Source organism: Bombina bombina, chromosome 5 (genome assembly GCF_027579735.1).
Source record: "Bombina bombina isolate aBomBom1 chromosome 5, aBomBom1.pri, whole genome shotgun sequence".
NCBI classification, from domain to species: domain Eukaryota; kingdom Metazoa; phylum Chordata; class Amphibia; order Anura; family Bombinatoridae; genus Bombina; species Bombina bombina.
The window spans coordinates 977227649-977248117 of record NC_069503.1 but is presented as its reverse complement, the minus strand read 5'-3'; the positions used below and the strand labels follow the sequence as shown (position 1 = coordinate 977248117).

General features: G+C 42.6%; 1 protein-coding gene across 1 annotated transcript in view; it reads left to right on the top strand.

The window, feature by feature from the left end:
* Positions 1-20469, top strand: part of PIP4P2 (phosphatidylinositol-4,5-bisphosphate 4-phosphatase 2) — a 263098-nt gene that overhangs the window by 194847 nt on the left and 47782 nt on the right. Inside the window, exon 6 of the mRNA XM_053715190.1 lies at positions 13759-13849. Within this exon, the coding sequence (XP_053571165.1) occupies positions 13759-13849 (91 nt within the window). The remainder of the gene's footprint in view (positions 1-13758; positions 13850-20469) is intronic.

The window sequence follows — 20469 nt, the reverse complement described above, 5'->3', positions numbered from 1 at the left end:
AGGCTGACTTATTTGGCCGCCTCTGCTTTGCAATCTTCTGTTCTTTGTATTTCTTCTGGGAGCCCTCCTCTTCATGCGGTCGCCACCTCACACTGGAACCCCAATATATAGGGGTACCACTTAATTCCTATTAGCTGATTTTAAATCAGTCAATCCTCATTAGCTGATTTGAATCTGCCAATAGCAAGAACTGTTTTTCTCCAACATTGGTGTGTCCAGTCCACGGCGTCATCCTTACTTGTGGGAATATCTCTTCCCCAACAGGAAATGGCAAAGAGTCCCAGCAAAGCTGGCCATATAGTCCCTCCTAGGCTCCGCCCACCCCAGTCATTCTCTTTGCCGTTGCACAGGCAACATCTCCACAGAGATGGTTAAGAGTTTTTTGGTGTTTAAATGTAGTTTTTTATTCTTCTATCAAGTGTTTGTTATTTTAAAATAGTACTGGTATGTACTATTTACTCTGAAACAGAAAAGAATGAAGATTTCTGTTTGTGAGAGGAAGATGATTTTAGCAGACAGTAACTAAAATCGATTGCTGTTTCCACATAGGACTGTTGAGATGAAGTAACTTCAGTTGGGGGAAACAGTTAGCAGACTTTTCTGCTTAAGGTATGACTAGCCATATTTCTAACAAGACCATGTAATGCTGGAAGGCTGTCATTTCCCCTCATGGGGACCGGTAAGCCATTTTCTTAGTCAAGCAAACAGAATAAAGGGCTTAATATGGGCTATAAAACTGGTAGACACTTTTATGGGCTAAATCGATTGCTTTATTTGGACATTTTATACATGTTTATGCTGATAATTCACATTTATAAACTTGGGGAACGTTTTTTTAACGGCAGGCACTATGTTAGACACCTTTTCCAGTCAGGGAGGGCCTTCCCAGTTGTAGGCTGAGCCTCATTCTCGCGCCATTACTGCGCAGTTGTTTTTGAGAGCAAGACATGCAGATGCATGTGTGAGGATCTGAAAATAGCTGGAAAAGTTTCTAGAAGGCGTCATTTGGTATCGTATTCCCCTCTGGGCTTGGTTAGGTCGCAGCAAAGGCTATAGCTGGGACTGTATAGGGGTAAATTTGTAAACGGCTCCGGTTCCGTGTGCAATACTCTTAATGCTTTAAGACACTGTGGTGAAATTTTGGTAATTTTTGAACAATTCCTTCATACTTTTTCACATATTCAGTAATAAAGTGTTTCTGTTTAAAATTTAAAGAGACAGTAATGGTTTTGTTTTAAAACGTTTTTTGTGCTTTATTGACAAGTTTATGCCTGTTTAACATGTCTGTGCCTTCGGATAAGCTATGTTCTATATGTATGAAAGCCAATGTGTCTCCCCATTTAAATTTGTGTGATAATTGTGCCTTAGTGTCCAAACAAAGTAAGGACAGTACTGCCACAGATAATGAAATTGCCCAAGATGATTCCTCAGATGAGGGGAGTAGACATGATACTACATCATCTCCTACTGTGTCTACACCAGTTTTGCCCACGCAGGAGGCCCCTAGTACATCTAGCGCGCCAATGCTTATTACCATGCAACAATTGACGGCTGTAATGGATAACTCCATAGCAAATATTTTATCCAAAATGCCTACATATCAGAGAAAGCGCGATTGCTCTGTTTTAAACACTGAAGAGCAGGAGGGCGCTGATGATAATTCTGTCATACCCTCACACCAATCTGAAGTGGCCATGAGGGAGGTTTTGTCAGATGGGGAAATTTCAGATTCAGGAAAAATTTCTCAACAAGCTGAACCTGATGTTGTGACATTTAAATTTAAATTAGAACATCTCCGCGCACTGCTTAAGGAGGTGTTATCTACTCTGGATGATTGTGACAACTTGGTCATTCCAGAGAAATTATGCAAGATGGACAAGTTCCTAGAGGTTCCGGTGCACCCCGACGCTTTTCCTATACCCAAGTGAGTGGCGGACATAGTGAATAAGGAGTGGGAAAAGCCCGGCATACCTTTTGTTCCCCCCCCTATATTTAAGAAATTATTTCCTATGGTCGACCCCAGAAAGGACTTATGGCAGACAGTCCCTAAGGTCGAGGGGGCAGTTTCTACTCTAAACAAGCGCACTACTATTCCTATCGAGGATAGTTGTGCTTTCAAAGATCCTATGGATAAAAAATTGGAGGGTTTGCTTAAAAAGATTTTTGTACAGCAAGGTTACCTTCTACAACCCATTTCGTGCATTGTTCCTGTCACTACAGCAGCGTGGTTCTGGTTCGATGAACTAGAAAAGTCGCTCAGTAGAGAGACTCCATATGAGGAGGTTATGGACAGAGTTCACGCACTTAAGTTGGCTAACTCTTTTATTTTAGATGCCGCTTTGCAATTAGCTAGATTAGCGGCGAAAAATTCAGGGTTTGCAATTGTGGCGCGCAGAGCGCTTTGGCTAAAGTCTTGGTCAGCGGATGTATCATCCAAGACAAAATTGCTTAACATCCCTTTCAAAGGTAAAATGCTATTTGGACCAGAATTGAAAGAGATTATCTCAGACATCACTGGGGGAAAGGGCCACGCCCTTCCACAAGATAGGCCTTTCAAGGCCAAGAATAAGTCTAATTTTCGTTCCTTTCGCAATTTCAGGAACGGACCGGCCTCTAATTATGCATCCTCTAAGCAAGAGGGTAATGCCTCACAACCCAAACCAGCCTGGAAACCGATGCAAGGCTGGAACAAGGGTAAGCAGGCCAAGAAGCCTGCTGCTGCTAACAAAACAGCATGAAGGAGTAGCCCCCGATCCGGGACCGGATCTAGTAGGGGGCAGACTCTCTCTCTTTGCTCAGGCTTGGGCAAGAGATGTTCAGGATCCCTGGGCACTAGAAATAGTTTCTCAGGGTTATCTTCTGGAATTCAGGGAACTACCCCCAAGGGGAAGGTTCCACATGTCTCACTTATCCTTAAACCAAATAAAGAGACAGGCGTTCTTACATTGTGTAGAAGACCTGTTAAAGATGGGAGTGATACACCCAGTTCCAATAAAGGAACAAGGAATGGGATTTTATTCAAATCTGTTCGTAGTTCCCAAAAAAGAGGGAACCTTCAGACCGATTTTGGATTTGAAGATCCTAAACAAATTTCTCAGGGTACCATCGTTCAAGATGGAAACCATTCGAACGATTCTACCCACTATCCAGGAAGGTCAATTTATGACTACCGTGGATCTAAAGGATGCGTACCTACATATTCCTATCCACAAAGCACATCATCAGTTCCTAAAGTTTGCCTTTCTGGACAAACATTACCAGTTTGTGGCCCTCCCATTCGGGTTAGCCACTGCTCCAAGGATTTTCACAAAGGTACTCGGGTCCCTTCTAGCGGTTCTAAGACCGAGGGGCATTGCAGTAGTACCATACTTGGACGACATTCTAATACAAGCGTCGTCCCTGTCAAAAGCAAAGGCTCATACAGACATCGTTCTAGCCTTTCTCAGATCACACGGATGGAAGGTGAACATAGAAAAAAGTTCTCTGTCTCCGTCAACAAGAGTTCCCTTCTTGGGAACAATAATAGATTCCTTAGAAATGAGGATTTTTCTGACAGAGGTCAGAAAATCAAAACTTCTAAGCACTTGTTAAGTTCTTCATTCTGTTCCACGTCCTTCCATAGCGCAGTGCATGGAAGTAGTAGGGTTGATGGTTGCAGCAATGGACATAGTTCCTTTTGCACGAATTCATCTAAGACCATTACAACTGTGCATGCTCAAACAGTGGAATGGGGACTATACAGACTTGTCTCCAGTGATTCAAGTAGATCAGAAGACCAGAGACTCACTCCGTTGGTGGCTAACCCAGGATCACCTGTCCCAGGGACTGAGCTTCCGCAGACCAGAGTGGGTCATCGTCACGACCGACGCCAGTCTAGTGGGCTGGGGCGTGTCTGGGACTCCCTGAAAGCTCAGGGTCTATGGTCTCGGGAAGAGTCTCTTCTCCCGATAAACATTCTGGAACTGAGAGCGATATTCAATACTCTCAGGGCTTGGCCTCGACTAGCAAAGGCCAGATTCATAAGATTCCAATCAGACAACATGACGACGGTTGCTTACATCAAACATCAGGGGGGAACAAGGAGTTCCTTGGCGATGAGAGAAGTGACCAAAATCATAAAATGGGCGGAGGATCACTCCTGCCACCTATCTGCGATCCACATCCCAGGAGTGGAAAACTGGGAGGCGGATTATCTGAGTCGTCAGACATTCCATCCAGGGGAGTGGGAACTCCACCCGGAGATTTTTGCCCAGTTGATTCAATTATGGGGCATTCCAGACATGGATCTGATGGCGTCTCGTCAGAACTTCAAGGTTCCTTGCTACGGGTCCAGATCCAGGGATCTCAAGGCGACTCTAGTAGATGCACTAGTAGCACCTTGGACCTTCAACCTAGCTTATGTTTTTCCACCGTTTCCTCTCATTCCCAGGCTGGTAGCCAGGATCAAACAGGAGAGGGCCTCGGTGATCTTGATAGCTCCTGCGTGGCCACGCAGGACTTGGTATGCAGACCTGGTGAATATGTCATCGGTTCCACCATGGAAGCTACCTTTGAGACAGGACCTTCTTGTTCAGGGTCCATTCGAACATCCAAATCTGGTCTCCCTCCAGCTGACGGCTTGGAGATTGAACGCTTGATCCTATCAAAGCGTGGGTTTTCAGATTCTGTGATTGATACTCTAGTTCAGGCCAGAAATCCAGTAACTAGAAAGATTTACCATAAAATATGGAAAAGATATATCTGTTGGTGTGAATCCAAAGGGTTCCCATGGAATAAGATAAAAATTCCTAAGATTCTCTCCTTTCTACAAGAAGGTTTGGAGAAAGGAGTATCTACAAGTTCTCTAAAGGGACAGATCTCTGCTTTATCTGTCTTACTACATAAAAGACTGGCAGCTGTGCCAGATGTTCAAGCATTTGTTCAGGCTCTGGTTAGGATCAAGCCTGTTTACAGACCTTTGACTCCTCCCTGGAGTCTAAATCTAGTTCTTTCAGTTCTTCAAGGGGTTCCGTTTGAACCTTTACATTCCATAGATATAAAGTTACTATCTTGGAAAGTTTTGTTTTTGGTTGCTATTTCTTCTGCTAGAAGAGTTTCAGAGTAATCTGCTTTGCAGTGTTCTCCGCCTTATCTGGTGTTCCATGCAGATAAGGTGGTTTTGCGTACTAAGCCTGGTTTTCTTCCAAAGGTTGTTTCTAACAAGAATATTAACCAGGAGATAGTTGTACCTTCTTTATGTTCGAATCCAGTTTCAAAGAAGGAACGTTTGTTACACAATTTGGACGTAGTCTGTGCTCTAAAATTCTATTTAGAGGCTACAAAATATTTCAGACAAACATCTTCTTTGTTTGTCGTCTATTCTGGTAAAAGGAGAGGTCAAAAAGCGACTTCTACCTCTTTCCTTTTGGCTTAAAAGCATCATCCGATTGGCTTACGAGACTGCCGGACGGCAGCCTCCTGAAAGAATCACAGCTCACTCCACTAGGGCTGTGGCTTCCACATGGGCCTTCAAGAACGAGGCTTCTGTTGACCAGATATGTAAGGCAGCGACTTGGTCTTCACTGCACACTTTTGCCAAATTTTACAAATTTGATACTTTTGCTTCTTCGGAGGCTATTTTTGGGAGAAAGGTTTTGCAAGCCGTGGTGCCTTCCTTTTAGGTAACCTGATTTGCTCCCTCCCTTCATCCGTGTCCTAAAGCTTTGGTATTGGTTCCCACAAGTAAGGATGACGCCGTGGACCGGACACACCAATGTTGGAAAAAACAGAATTTATGCTTACCTGATAAATTACTTTCTCCAACGGTGTGTCCGGTCCACGGCCCGCCCTGGTTTTTTTAATCAGGTCTGATGAATTATTTTCTCTAACTACAGTCACCACGGTACCATATGGTTTCTCCTATATTTTTCCTCCTGTCCGTCGGTCGAATGACTGGGGTGGGCGGAGCCTAGGAGGGACTATATGGCCAGCTTTGCTGGGACTCTTTGCCATTTCCTGTTAGGGAAGAGATATTCCCACAAGTAAGGATGACGCCGTGGACCGGACACACCGTTGGAGAAAGTAATTTATCAGGTAAGCATAAATTCTGTTTTTTTTAATTAAAATTAAAGTTATCTTTTTATTGGATGATAAGAATTTAAAAACATTCTTGCAATTGGCTTATTAAAATCAGCTAACAGGAAGGGGCGGAGCCAAGCAGCACTCATGGATGGACGTGTTAGTGCTGAGCTCTGTGTAGTGAAATCATGAAATGGATGTTTTAAGCCCTAATTCTCAAATATGAGAAATGTCACCACTCGGGGCTATTGGAGGAGGCATGTTCCTATCAAACTTTGTGAATTGCACGCTCCAGATGAACCGCAAGGACGGAGAAAGAAGCTGTAAAGACACAGTACTAGCTTATGCAGGCGCCATCTTAAAGGGACACTGTACCCAAAAATTTTCTTTCGTGATTCAGATTGAGCATGAAATTTTAAGCAACTTTCTAATTTACTCCTATTATCAAATTTTCTTCATTCTCTTGGTATCTCTATTTGAAATGCAAGAATGAAAGTTTAGATGCCGGCCCATTTTTGGTGAACAACCTGGGTTGTCCTTGCTGATTGGTGGATAAATTCATCCACCAATAAAAAAGTGCTGTCCAGAGTACTGAAACCAAAAAAAAGCTTAGATGCCTTCTTTTTTCAAATAATGATAGCAAGAGAAAGAAGAAAAATTGATAATAGGAGTAAATTAGAAAGTTGCTTAAAATTGCATGCTCTTTCTGAATTACAAAAGAAAAAATTTGGGTTCAGTGTCCCTTTAACATATGCAGTGCACCACGCGGCTAGCCGAAATCCAAAATAGACGCTGACAAAACTTTGGCAAGTAGACCGTAGCTGAGAAGAAACAACTGATTGCCAAAAGTAAGCAGCTCTGTTGTGTGGGATACAAGCATGCTGTTTGAGGCAGGAGAAAGAGGAGTCGTCTGTTTAACCTAGCAGCTCTGGGCGGGGATCCCAGGCTGCAGGCAAAGGAGATAATCCGGAGTATGAACACCTGCTAAGCGGATGTCGGGGGGCTGCAATAGGCCCTGAATATTAGGGGAAGCTCATCTGGGGAGTAAGCCCGAAATACTATCCCTGGTTAACCGTAATAAGGTCTGAGTACCTGGCCGCAGCTGGGGGACGACCGCCAACTTGAGGAGCCACGTGGAGTAACAGGTCATCATTGCAAAAATCTGCAGATAGACTGAGGGTAATAATGGTTGGCAGGCATGTCATTGAAAGCCCCGGGGTGGAGGAGGGAGATGGCCATGTAGCCCAAGCTAATGTGGTGAGACTCAGCCTCGGAAGACAGGCAGGACTACACCAGAGACCTATAGACGCCATTATGCGTCTTACTGCCTCAGAGGTCATAGAATTGTATCTCACAGGGTACTTAAAGCTTCAGAGCACTACTATCACCGATCAGATGTTCCTCTCATGCCAACACCAGGGACCAATTTATCGGGTCTGGGAGACAAGCTTACTGCAACTAAGAGACACAGTTCGTTAAAATGGGGAGTTGACTAAAGCATGTCAGCATGGTGAAAAACCTAGCTTCGTTTTGAGGCATCGATTACCGAGACTGATACTTTGTTGACTCCCAAACCCTAGATAACAAATTATATGTTTAAGTGGTTTCCCCTTCCCACAGTTCAGCTGCGTGTTTTTTTTTTTTTTTTTTTGGGGGGGGGTTTGTTTTTCCCTTTATACCTGGATTGCAAGTCTATGCAGTTTATTGAGAACACTTTAGTTTAATTTGTGCTATGTTCGGTTACTCCCTAAAAAGCAATAGGGTGCATTATATCTTGGCCCAGTACTTGCTTTCCCATTATATCTCATAGATGTAATCCTGTAGATCTCATTGCTGACACATGATATCATTTAAACTGGATTCTAGGAAGGACATTAACCTATGTTCTACGTTTAACAAGTTTTTACATGTTTTATGTTTAGATGTCTAACCGGATACCAGTTTTATGTGATTTGTGCACGTCAAGACAAAATTTTGTATTTGATTTTCAATAGGCAGTCTTCAGGTATATACATTTTCTATTTCCAGTGAATTCCAAACTCTCCATACTGCTGGGTATAGATGTACTCTATTTTGTTTCAATACTGTCTGCTTACAGGCTCAAGAGTGATTCCTTACCCCAGCATATTGGTACCTATTGTATTAATATATAGTTTTATTTATATTAGCATTTCACTTCAGCTACCAGCTGCTCAGTTTCTTTATACTTTATATGCTGGATTTAACCCTAATGACATATAATTCCTGCACCTTGCAACTTGCCTGCTATTGTCTATAGGTTCTGTCAAGGTTGGGTAATGTTTGTGAAAGGTACTATTTGATCAAGTTACCGCTTGAGCTAGGTATGTGTTAGGTACCATGTGTCCTAGACGTGCGGTGTGTGTTAGGTACTGTATGTGTTGGGCACTGTATATGTTGGATACTGGATATGCTAAGTGATATGGGTGCTCGTTGGCGTTGCTGAGTATTCGGTGTGCTAGGTGTCTTGTGTGCTAAGCACCATGTGTGCTAGGTTCAACGTGTGCTAGGTACTGCGTGTGCTAAACAAGGGGGGTGCTGAGTACGGCATGTGCTAGGTATAGCGTGAGCTAGGTATAGTAGGTGCTAGGTACAATGAGTGTTAGATACAATGTGTGCTGGATATAATGGGTGCTAGGTATAATGTGTGTTAGGCACAGTATGTGTGAGGCACAGCGTGCGCTAGATTCAATGTGTGCCAGGTACCGCGTGTGCTAGGCAAGGCGGGTGCTAGGTACGGCGTGTGCTAGGTATAGCGTGAGCTTGGTGCAGTGGATGCTAGGTATCATGTGTGCTGTGTGCTGGGTATCATGTGTGCTGGGTATCATGTGTGCTGGGTATCATGTGTGCTGGGTATCATGTGTGCTGGGTATCATGTGTGCTGGGTATCATGTGTGCTGGGTATAATGTGTGCTGGGTATAATGTGTGCTGGGTATCATATGTGTTAGGTACCATAAGTGCTAGGTACCATGTGTGCCAGGTATCATGTGAGCCAGATATCATGTGTGCTAGGTGTCATGTGTGCTAAATATCATGTGTACTGGGTTAACCGTGTGCTAGGTATTGCGAGTGCTAGGCAAGGTGGAGGTTGGGCACGGCGTGTGCTAGGTATAGCGTTCTGGCTACTTCTGGATCTCAATAAGGTTGCCCACATTCTCTTTAATGGTAACTAAATCTAGGATGTTTCTCCTACATAACTACATATTTTAGCCCATTATACAAATATTTGCCCTTCCCATGCCTTTTCTAATCCCAGATTAGCGATATTCTTTGCTTATTCCCCTAGAAAAGCTCTGGTCTATATATTTCAATTTGTCAGCTATAACGCATTAAATTAACTATGCCCCTCTAGTGCACTACGCCCAATATAACCATTTTTTACTTATTTATGCTCTCACTTTACATTCAAAAGTATTAATGCAGTTTGTACTTTAAGTTCTAGGTACAGTGTGTGCTTGGTACTATGTGTTCTGGATACTGTGCGTGTAGTGTGTGCTGGGTATCGTGTGTACTGGGTGTCATGTGTGCTAGGTTCACCGTGTGCTAGGTACGGCGTGTGCTAGGCAAGGAGGGTGCCGGGTACGGCGTGTGCTAGGTACGGTGTGAGCTAGGTACAGCGGGTGCTAGGTACAATGTGTGCTAAGTACAGTATATGCCAGGTATAAGGTGTGCAGGGTGTGCTGAGTACAGTGTGTGCTGGGTACCGTGGGTGTTGGGTACCGTGTGTGCTGGGTACTTTGTGTGCAGTATGTGCTGGGTATTGTGTGTGCTAAGTATAATGTGGGCCAGGTACAATGGGTGCTAGGTATAGTGTGTGCGGGGTACTTCGTGTGCAGTGTGTGTTGGGCACTGAGAGTATTAGATACCATGTGTGCTAGGTTCAATGTGTGCTAGGTACTGCGTGTGCTAGGCAAGGTGGATGCCGGGCATGGCGTGTGCTAGGTACAGTGTGTGCTAGGTACAATGTGTGCCAGGTACAATGTGTGCCAGGTACAATGTGTGCCAGGTACAATGTGTGCCAGGTACAATGTGTGCCGGGTACAGTGTGTGCTGGGTACAGTGTGTGCTGGGTACAGTGTGAGCTGGATAAGGTGTGAGCTAGGCACAGTGTGAGCTAGGTACACTGTGTGCTGGATACAGCGTGTGTTAGGAACAATGTGTGCTAGGTACTGCATGTGCTAGGCGGTGCCGGTGCCGGGTACGGCGTGTGCTAGGTGCAGTGTGAGCTAGGTACAGCGGGTGCTAAGTATTATGTGCGCTAGGTACAATGTGTGATAGGTATGATGCGTGCTGGGTATAGCGTGTGCTGGACACGGTGTGTGCTAGGTACAGTATGTGCTAGGTGCAGCGTGCGTTAGATACAATGAGTGCTGGTTACAATGAGTGCTAGATTCACTGTGTGCTAGGTACTGCGTGTGCTAGGCAAGGTGGGTGCCGGGTATGGCGTGTGCTAGGTACAGTGGGATCTGGGTCACATGTGTGCTGGGTCCATTGTGCATTAGGTACAGTGTGTACTAGGCACTAGGTGTGCTGGGTACAATGTGTGCTGGGTACAATGTGTGTTAAGTACAGTGTGTTCTAGGTATATTGTGTGCTGGGAACTGCGTGCGCTGGGTATGGTTTATGCTAAGTGCAATGAGTCTTAAGTGTAGCGTGTGCTGGGTATAATGCGCGCTGGGTACGGCATGTGCTAGGCATAATGAGGGCTAGGTGCAATGGGTGTTAGGCACAATGAGTGCTAGGTATAGTGGGTAATAGATACGTGCATCTTACTTGTCTCTGGAATTAAACCTCATTTATCAATATCACCTCCCCACCCCCTTCCCTCCCCCTTTTTTTCTAGAGCCCACACTAGGGTTCCATCTTGGTGTACTGTTTTCACCATATATCAATTTTTGAACAGCTATTCCTGTATGTCCGATCCCTTTGTTTGTGTATGTTTGAACAGGGGTCCTGCGTGTCCCCAAGTGTTACCTTTCTTTCTAAAACTGAATAAAAACTCATTAAATTAAAAAAAAAAAAATCAGCTAACAGTCATTGACTCATTTTGAAATCAGCCAATTAGAATTAAGTAGTACCCCTATATATTGGGGTTCCGGGATTTCAGTGTGTGGTTGCAACAGCACGAAGAGGAGGGCTCCCCAAAGAGAGCCGAAGAACAGAGGATTGCAGAGCATAGGTGGTGGAAGAGGCTGCAAAAGTCTGCCTCCGCAAAGATGGGTCCCTGGCACCTGGATGAAGAGGGCCCCAGTGTTGAAAAAGATTGTGGAGCGGAGGTGGTGGAAGTCTGTCTCTGCTGCTGCGAAGATGGGCCCCCGGTGCCTGGACCTTGGAAGAAGAGGGCCCAACATCGGATAAAGAGGAGCCGGATTCTCCATCAACTGTAACATGTTTGGGGCTAGATAGTTGTTTTTTTTTCTTTCTTTAAGAATAGGGTTTGTTATATTTAATTTTATTTTGCAGGCTAGGTTTTTTTAAAGTTAGATTGTTATTTTGGGGGATGGGTGTTTCTTTAATGTAGACGGGGTGTTTTTCTAACTTTTTTTGCAAAAGAGCTAAAATCACTTTAGGACAATCCCCTACAAAGGCCCTTCTTAGGGTTATTTTAATTTATTTTAGGCTTTCGGTTTTTTTTTTTCATTATTTTGGGAGTTTTTTTTTATTTTTATTTTACGGGCTATGTAGTTTAGTGTTCTGTAAAATTATTTTTTATTTTGGATACTGGAGTTTTTTTTTTTGTAACCTAGCTTTCTTTTCTCTGTAACTTAGATTTTTTTTTATGTTTTGTAACTTAAGTGGAGTTAATTTAGAGGGGGGTTGGGTGTTAGGAAGAGTAGGGTTAGAATCTGTTTGGGGTTTGGAGGTTTATTTTTGCTAATTTATTTAGATTTTTTTTTCATATTTCTAACTTAGGGGATTTAGTTTAGAGGGGGGTTAGGTTAGTTTGTGTTTTTTGGTGTAAGGCGGCATAGGGGTTAATAGTTGATTGTGGTGGGTATATGGCAGCATAGAGGTTTATAGTTAGCGAAATAGGGGTTAAAGGGATACTAAACCCAATTTTTTTTCTTTCACGATTCAGATAGAGCATGCAATTTTAAGCAACTTTCTAATTTACTCCTATTATCAATTTTTCTTGGTCCTCTTGCTATCTTTCTTTGAAAAAGCAGGAGTCTAAGCTTTGGTTCAGCACCTGGGTTGCGCTTGCTGATTGCTGGCTAACTGTACCCACCAATCAGCATGTTCTATCCAGGGTGCTGAATCAAAAATGGGCCAGCTCCTTAGCTTAGACTCCTGCTTTTTCAAAGAAAGATAGCGAGAGGACCAAGAAAAATTGATAATAGGAGTAAATTAGAAATTTGCTTCAAATTGTATACTCTATCTGAATCATGAAATTAAAAAAAAAAGGGTTTAGTATCCCTTTAATAGTTGATTGTCGTGAGTATGTGGCGGCATAGGGGTTAAAAGTTAGTAGAATGAGGTTGGTATATGGCGGCATAGGGGTTAATAGTTAACGACATAGGGGTTGAAGGGACATTGTACACTATATTTTTCTTTGCATACATGTTTTGTAGATGATCCATCTATATAGCCCATCTGGTAGTGTTTTTGTAAAAATGTTTAGTTTTGCTTATTTTTTAATAGCATTGTGCTGATTTTAGTCTCCTAACCAAGCCTCACAGTGTCAGATGTATGCATGATTTTCCAGACTCCTGCTGGCTCCTGTTTATGTTAACTGTCTCTTCATAAGGGGGGAGTGTTTGCTCTTCTTGTTTTCCCAGCCCCTTTCACTGGGTGTCCCAGTCAAAACTCATCAACAGTACTAAACTGGGAGCTTCTAAGTTTTTAAAAGGTTTTATACTGGATTTTTGGATCAGCATCTGTGCATATTCTTCTTTATAGTAGTGTCTATTACATGCAGTTATATAAAAATTGGTGTACATTGTCCCTTTAATAGTTGATTGCAGTGTGTGTGTGGCGGCATAGGGGTTAAAAGGATAGTACTTGCGGTTGGTATGTGGCGGTTTAGAGGTTTATTAGTGACTTCCAGTCAGTATATGGCGGTTTAGATGTTTTTTTTTAGTGTAGTGTTAGTTTGCGATCGTGGGGTACTTTGGTCTAGGGGTATTAGGATTAGCGGTTAGGCACGCCAGTTATATTATAGGGATCCTTTTACTATACATCCCCAATATGGTCAGCGATGCTGGGTGTTGCCTTAGCCAGCATCACCGCCCAATGGCGTGTATAGTAAACACCTCTCGGCTAGGATCCCTTAGAATATTTTGCCGCCTCATAGCACTTTCGATCATCGGGGCCTTAGTCTGAACTTCAAACGAATAGTAGATTTTTTTCTGACAAATTTGTTGCGTCTATTTCCACTCCTCCAGTATCTCGTGACAGCCATCAGCCAATCACAAATGCATATATATATATTCTGTAAGTTTTGCACACGATCAGTAGGAGCTGGTGACTATATGTAAATATAAAAAGACATTTTGCACATTTCGCTAATGGAAGTAAATTCGAAAGCTGTTTAAAATTGCATGCTCCATCTGAATCACGAAAGTTTAATTTGGACTTGTGTTCTTTTAACATAGAATTTCTTTCAGAGAATAAGGATAGCACATAATTTGAGGAGCACCAGTATATTATGTTCACTCTAACCAAATTTATTTATTTTACAGATCCTCAGTTGGAAGTGCGTTGCCACGTAGACGCTGCTGCGCATATATTACAATGGGAATGATATGCATCTTTATTGGAGTTGGCCTTACTGTAAGTAAGCTCTTGTATAAATTAATATAAAGATTATTTCTGTCTTTTTTTTCTTTCATGTAATTAGCAAGAGTCCATGAGCTAGTGACGTATGGGATATACATTCCTACCAGGAGGGGCAAAGTTTCCCAAACCTCAAAATGCCTATAAATACACCCCTCACCACACCCGCAATTCAGTTTTACAAACTTTGCCTCCTATGGAGGTGGTGAAGTAAGTTTGTGCTAGATTCTACGTTGATATGCGCTCCGCAGCAAGTTGGAGCCCGGTTTTCCTCTCAGCGTGCAGTGAATGTCAGAGGGATGTGAGGAGAGTATTGCCTATTTGAATGCAGTGATCTCCTTCTACGGGGTCTATTTCATAGGTTCTCTGTTATCGGTCGTAGAGATTCATCTCTTACCTCCCTTTTCAGATCGACGATATACTCTTATTTATATACCATTACCTCTGCTGATTTTCGTTTCAGTACTGGTTTGGCTTTCTACAAACATGTAGATGAGTGTCCTGGGGTAAGTAAATCTTATTTTCTGTGACACTCTAAGCTATGGTTGGGCACTTTATTTATAAAGTTCTAAATATATGTATTCAAACATTTATTTGCCTTGACTCAGGATGTTCAACATTCCTTATTTTCAGACAGTCAGTTTCATATTTGGGATAATGCATTTGAATCAATTTTTTTCTTACCTTAAAATTTGACTCTTTTTTCCCTATGGGCTGTTAGGCTCGTGGGGGCTGAAAATGCTTCATTTTATTGCGTCATTCTTGGCGCGGACTTTTTTGGCGCAAAAAATCTTTTCTGTTTCCGGCGTCATACGTGTTGCCGGAAGTTGCGTCATTTTTTGACGTCCTTTTGCGCCAAAAATGTCGGCGTTCCGGATGTGGCGTCATATTTGGCGCCAAAAAGCATTTAGGCGCCAAATAATGTGGGCGTCTTATTTGGCGCCAAAAAATATGGGCGTCACTTTTGTCTCCACATTATTTCAGTCTCATTTTTTCTTTGCTTCTGGTTACTAGAAGCTTGTTTATTGGCATTTTCTCCAACATAGGTGTGTCCGGTCCACGGCGTCATCCTTACTTGTGGGAATATTCTCTTCCCCAACAGGAAATGGCAAAGAGCCCAGCAAAGCTGGTCACATGATCCCTCCTAGGCTCCGCCTACCCCAGTCATTCTCTTTGCCGTTGTACAGGCAACATCTCCACGGAGATGGCTTAGAGTTTTTTAGTGTTTAACTGTAGTTTTTATTATTCAATCAAGAGTTTGTTATTTTAAAATAGTGCTGGTATGTACTATTTACTCTGAAACAGAAAAGAGATGAAGATTTCTGTTTGTATGAGGAAAATGATTTTAGCAACCGTTACTAAAATCCATGGCTGTTCCACACAGGACTGTTGAGAGGAATTAACTTCAGTTGGGGGAACAGTGAGCAGTCTTTTGCTGCTTGAGGTATGACACATTCTAACAAGACGATGTAATGCTGGAAGCTGTCATTTTCCCTATGGGATCCGGTAAGCCATTTTTATTCAGACAGTAAATAAGGGCTTCACAAGGGTTTATTAAGACTGTAGACATTTTCTGGGCTAAATCGATCATATTTACACATATTTAGCCTTGAGGAATCATTTAATCTGGGTATTTTTTGTAAAATAATATCGGCAGGCACTGTTTTAGACACTTTATTCTATAGGGGCTTTCCCTAATCATAGTCAGAGCCTCATTTTCGCGCCGGTATGGCGCACTTGTTTTTGAGAACAGCATGGCATGCAGCTGCATGTGTGTGGAGCTCTGATACATAGAAAAGTCTTTCTGAAGGCATTATTTGGTATCGTATTCCCCTTTGGGCTTGGTTGGGTCTCAGCAAAGCAGATTCCAGGGTCTGTAAAGGGGTTAAATATAAAAACGGCTCCGGTTCCGTTATTTTAAGGGTTAAAGCTTCCAAATTTGGTGTGCAATACTTTTTTTTTTTTTTTTTTTTTTTTTTTTTTTTTTTTTTTTGTTTTTACATTTTGCTCTTTTTTTTTTTTTTTTTTTTTTTTTTTTTTTTCCAACAAGCTTTATTGGTATAAATAATAATTTTACAATTGCCATGGAAACACTCCGGCGTGGTATAACATAGACAAAAAAGAAAAAACAATGAAAGTGAAATATACGAAGAGCAAGACCAGTAATGACCATTGTATGTAAGTCCAAGGATCCATGCATTTGTTGAGTCCCACATAAAGTTCTGGTCTTGGACATAGTAGCTTGTGGATTTTTCTTTTTTTATAAGATAACACATGTGGATGAAACTTCCACATTAACATTTAAACCGGGCAAAGCCATGTGACAGAGATCTATGTAAAAGATAGAAAGGTCTCACTGATGTTGATATACGTGAGAGGTAAGTTACAGTCATCAAGGAGTTAGTCAAGTGATAGGGTATAAGGTCTAGCAAACCAGCGCGGAGGAAGTATGGCTCCAGGGTGAGTTTCCAGATGAGTCAGATGTGTCCTAGTTTTGAGATGTGTTACGGGAGATGATGTGGCTGTATAAGGTGTCGGGGTGACTAGGAATTATTAGGTAGTTGTGGCGGGGGTCTAGAAAGTGTGAGAGTGTATGTTTCCCAATAAAAGGACATGGCGCAGTAAAAATCCATCCTTTTTGTTTTCTGATAGTGAAACCTTTCCAGGGAAAGGAGAAGAGTGACATTATGTACCCAGTCTTTTTGAGTAGGAATGTGTCGCTGTTTCCACAGTCTAGGGATCAGTTGCTTGGCCCCACTAAGCATGATGTACAATAAGACCTGTCGGTATTTGCATTTGATCTTAGGGGGTTTGTTAAATAATAGCGTCAAAGGATTGAAGGGGATAGAAGTATTGAGTACCTTTTGGATTTCTCTATGGGTGTCCAACCAGAAAGGCTGAAGTGTGGGGCAATCCCACCAGATGTGGAGGAGTGTACCAACTTGTTTGCAATCTCTCCAACATAGTGGGTCTGTGTGAGGGTAAATCTTAGCGAGTCTGCTGGGGTAAAGGTACCATCTTTCTAAGAGTTTTATGTTCGTTTCAGTGATTCCCATTGAGGAGGGGGCCTTCCCCATTTGTTGAAATATAATGTCCCACGTCTCAGAGGGGATCTCATGGCCTAGCTCGACTTCCCATGCTTTTGTATATGATGGAAGGTTTTTGGAGTGTAGAGTAATTAGTATTTTATATATCTTAGAGAGAGTGCCCTGCGCTAATAATGTGGAGTGGCATAGTGTTTCGAATGGATTTAGGTTTCTTACCAGGTTATGTTTGTCTTTATGGTGGGAGAGAAAGTGTGCTAATTGTAAATATTCGAACCATCTATCAAAAAAGCTAATGTTCCTGTCCGCAAGGGCGGTTTTCTGAATGATGGTGCCTCTTTCTAGAACAAGATGGCAGGGCAAACCCGCTGATAGTGTGTACCGGTCCTGGGTCCGTTTTTGAAGTAGTGGAGGAAAATCTTTGTTGTGTAGAAGGGGGGTAAGTGGTGAGGGTATGGTCGATATGCCTTTTTGTGAACCTATAAGGTGGTCCCAAGTGGAGAGTGTATCAGTCACTGACGAGGGTGTAAGAGAAGGTAGTGTCCTATGTTGCCTGTATGTCCAGCAAACTGACCCAAGACTTCGAGAAGTAGATAGATCATGCTCAAGCTTGACCCATTCTTTATCAGTACTGTTTTTGCACCAGTCGACTATTCTGGTCAGTTGTGCTGCCTGTGAGTAAAATAAAAGGTTGGGTACTCCCAGTCCCCCCTCATCCCTTTTCCTATAAAGGGTGGTTTTAGAGATTCGAGGGCGTTTATTTGCCCAAATAAAGCCGTTAACGAAAGATTGCACCCTACGAATGTAATGTAAGGGGGGTTGTATGGGTAGGGCTTGGAACATATATAAAAAGCGAGGCAGGATGCTCATTTTGAATGCTTGGACTCTACCAAGCCAGGAGAGGAATTTGTTGCGCCAGGCTCTCATGTCTGTTCTGATGGAGTCAAAAAGGTGTTGGTGGTTTAGTTGGTGTAGAGCTTCTTTTGAGGTCGTTAGTTTTACCCCTAGGTAATTTATGGAAGAAGGTTGGAATCGGAATTGGTAGTGATTAGTGATCTGTTGGGCTGTCTGGTCTGAGATGCCAATACCTAGAAACTCTGATTTCTGCTTATTTATTTTGAAATTGGAGAGAGTACTGTAAATGCCCAAAGCCGGTAAAAGGGCCTCTAGAGATTGTGGGGGGGAAGTCAGTGAGAATAAAATATCGTCCGCGTAGAGTGTTAGTTTGTAGTGGGTATCTGCTATATAAATACCGTGGACTTTTTCATCATTCCTGATCCTGGAGGCAAGAACCTCCATGGCCAGAATAAACAATATGGGGGAGAGAGGGCAACCCTGTCTCGTTCCATTTGTTATTGGGAATGCATTTGACAGGGAATCGTTTAACTTAATACGGGCTTTCGGCATATGGTATAGGGCAAATATTTTCTCAATGAGTTTGTTGCTCAGGCCAAAACGAGTGAGCGTTGACCTAAGGAACAACCAATCCAGCCTATCAAAGGCCTTCTCGGCATCGATGGCAAGGAAGATAGAAGGAATGTTTTGTGACTGCGTGTATTCGATTAAGTTTAGGATTTTGATGGTATTGTCTCGCGCCTCTCTTTTGGGGACAAAACCTACTTGATTTGTGTGAATTAGTTGGGGGAGGAACTTATTAAGTCTATTAGCTATGAGTTTAGCGTAAAGCTTAACGTCTACGTTTAGTAGTGAAATGGGGCGAAAATTAGATGGGCTATCTGCGGGTTTTCCGGTCTTAGGGATCACTGAAATGTGTGCTTCCAGCATAGGGGGGAGAAAGGGGTGTTCCTGGTCAACTAAGTTAAATAAGGTACAGAGGTGTGGAAGCAGAGTGGGTGCGAACTTTTTATAGTAAGCGACCGAGAGACCGTCAGGGCCAGGGCTTTTGCCTGATGGCAAGTCCTTAAGGGTGGTTGTGAGCTCTGTCATTGAGAAAGGTTCGTCCAGTTCTGTCGCTTGTGCATCAGAGAGTTGTGGTAAAGGGGTGTTTAGAAGGTAGTTGTTTATGGCATTACTGGGGTCCGGGGGGCGGTCAGGGTTAGAGAGGTTGTAAAGATTAGAGTAGTATGCCTCAAATTGGGAAAGTATTTCAGAAGTGGTATTGACAGTTTGGTTCGTTGGAGATTTAATTTCATGGATGAAGGTTTTAAGTTTTTTCAGTTTTAAGGAGCGTGCTAGGAGTTTTCCTGCTCTATTGCTTTCAAAGTAGAATTTTTGTTTAGTCAGTAAGGCCAGTGCATTAGCTTCACTAAGTTGTAAGTCATGTACAGTTTTCCTGGCTTTCATTAAGTCTGCTAATAGTTGGGGGGAGGAAGGATTTCGCTTATGGTCGTATTCAAGTTTGGCTAGTAGGTCAGTGGATATTTTGTATACCTGCCGTGCTTTCTTTCTAGCTTGTGCATGTTGTTTAATTAATTCCCCCCTGATAAAACATTTATGAGCCTCCCAGACAACGAAAGGATCTGTTTCCGGTAAGGAATTAAATCTGAAATACTCCTGTAGAAGCTTTTCTAAGTTAGGAACTAGAGTTGGGGAATCTAATAGTTTCTCGTCTAGTTTCCACTGAAAATTGCCACCAGGTGCTGATGGCCATTTGAGTGTTGTTAGTACAGCCGAGTGGTCTGACCAAACGGTATGTGAAAGCCTGGAGGATAGTACATTGGAAAGGCCTCTTTGATTAGTAAAGAGGTAATCAATTCTACTATATGAACTATGAGGGGCAGAGAAAAAGGTATAGTCCCTCTTCTCAGGGTGGACGAATCTCCAAATGTCAAATAGAGTTTGGTCTAGCATAAGTTTCCATAGTTGCTTGATTGTGTGTTTAGGAGTTGTGGGTCGAGGGTTCGAGGAATCTAAATGTGGTTGAATGGGGAGATTGAAGTCTCCCCCTAGATATAGTGCACCTATTGTGTGGTCTAGAATCTTGGCGAAACTTTTCCTGAAAAAGGGGAGCTGTCTGGTGTTGGGAGCATAAAGATTGACCAGTGTCACCGGGGAGCCAAACAGGGTGCCAGTTACACATAAAAACCTGCCTTCAGAGTCAGTGTAGGTGTGGATGTGAGTAAAAGGGATCTGTCTGCTGATTAGGATGCTTACGCCGTGCCTTTTGTGGTCAAAAGAGCTGTGAAAGCTTTGAGTATAGAAACCTCCAAAATAATTAGGTTCCTTATTTTTTAAAAAGTGAGTCTCTTGGAGGAAAAGAATATCACCCCCTTTCCTACGTAGGTCTCTCATGGCTAGTGAGCGTTTTTGTGCAGAATTCAAGCCTTTGGTATTCTGACTCAGTAAAGTGAGAGTTTTAGTGTGACCTTCCATGGTGCTGGTGTGACTGGTGTCCGTGATTAGATGACTGCAATAAATGATAGGCATGCATGTGTGGTTGTAGAGTATAGAAAGAAGGTTGTGTTAAGTATGCCCTAGGGTCTGTATCTCTGTCGCATAGCAAAAAAAATATGAATAAGAACATAAAACAAAACATACATTTTCTCATAAAAAATCTAGATACTAATGCAAGCATTAAACTTTTAGTGTTAAGAGGGAGGGATTATAACCCAT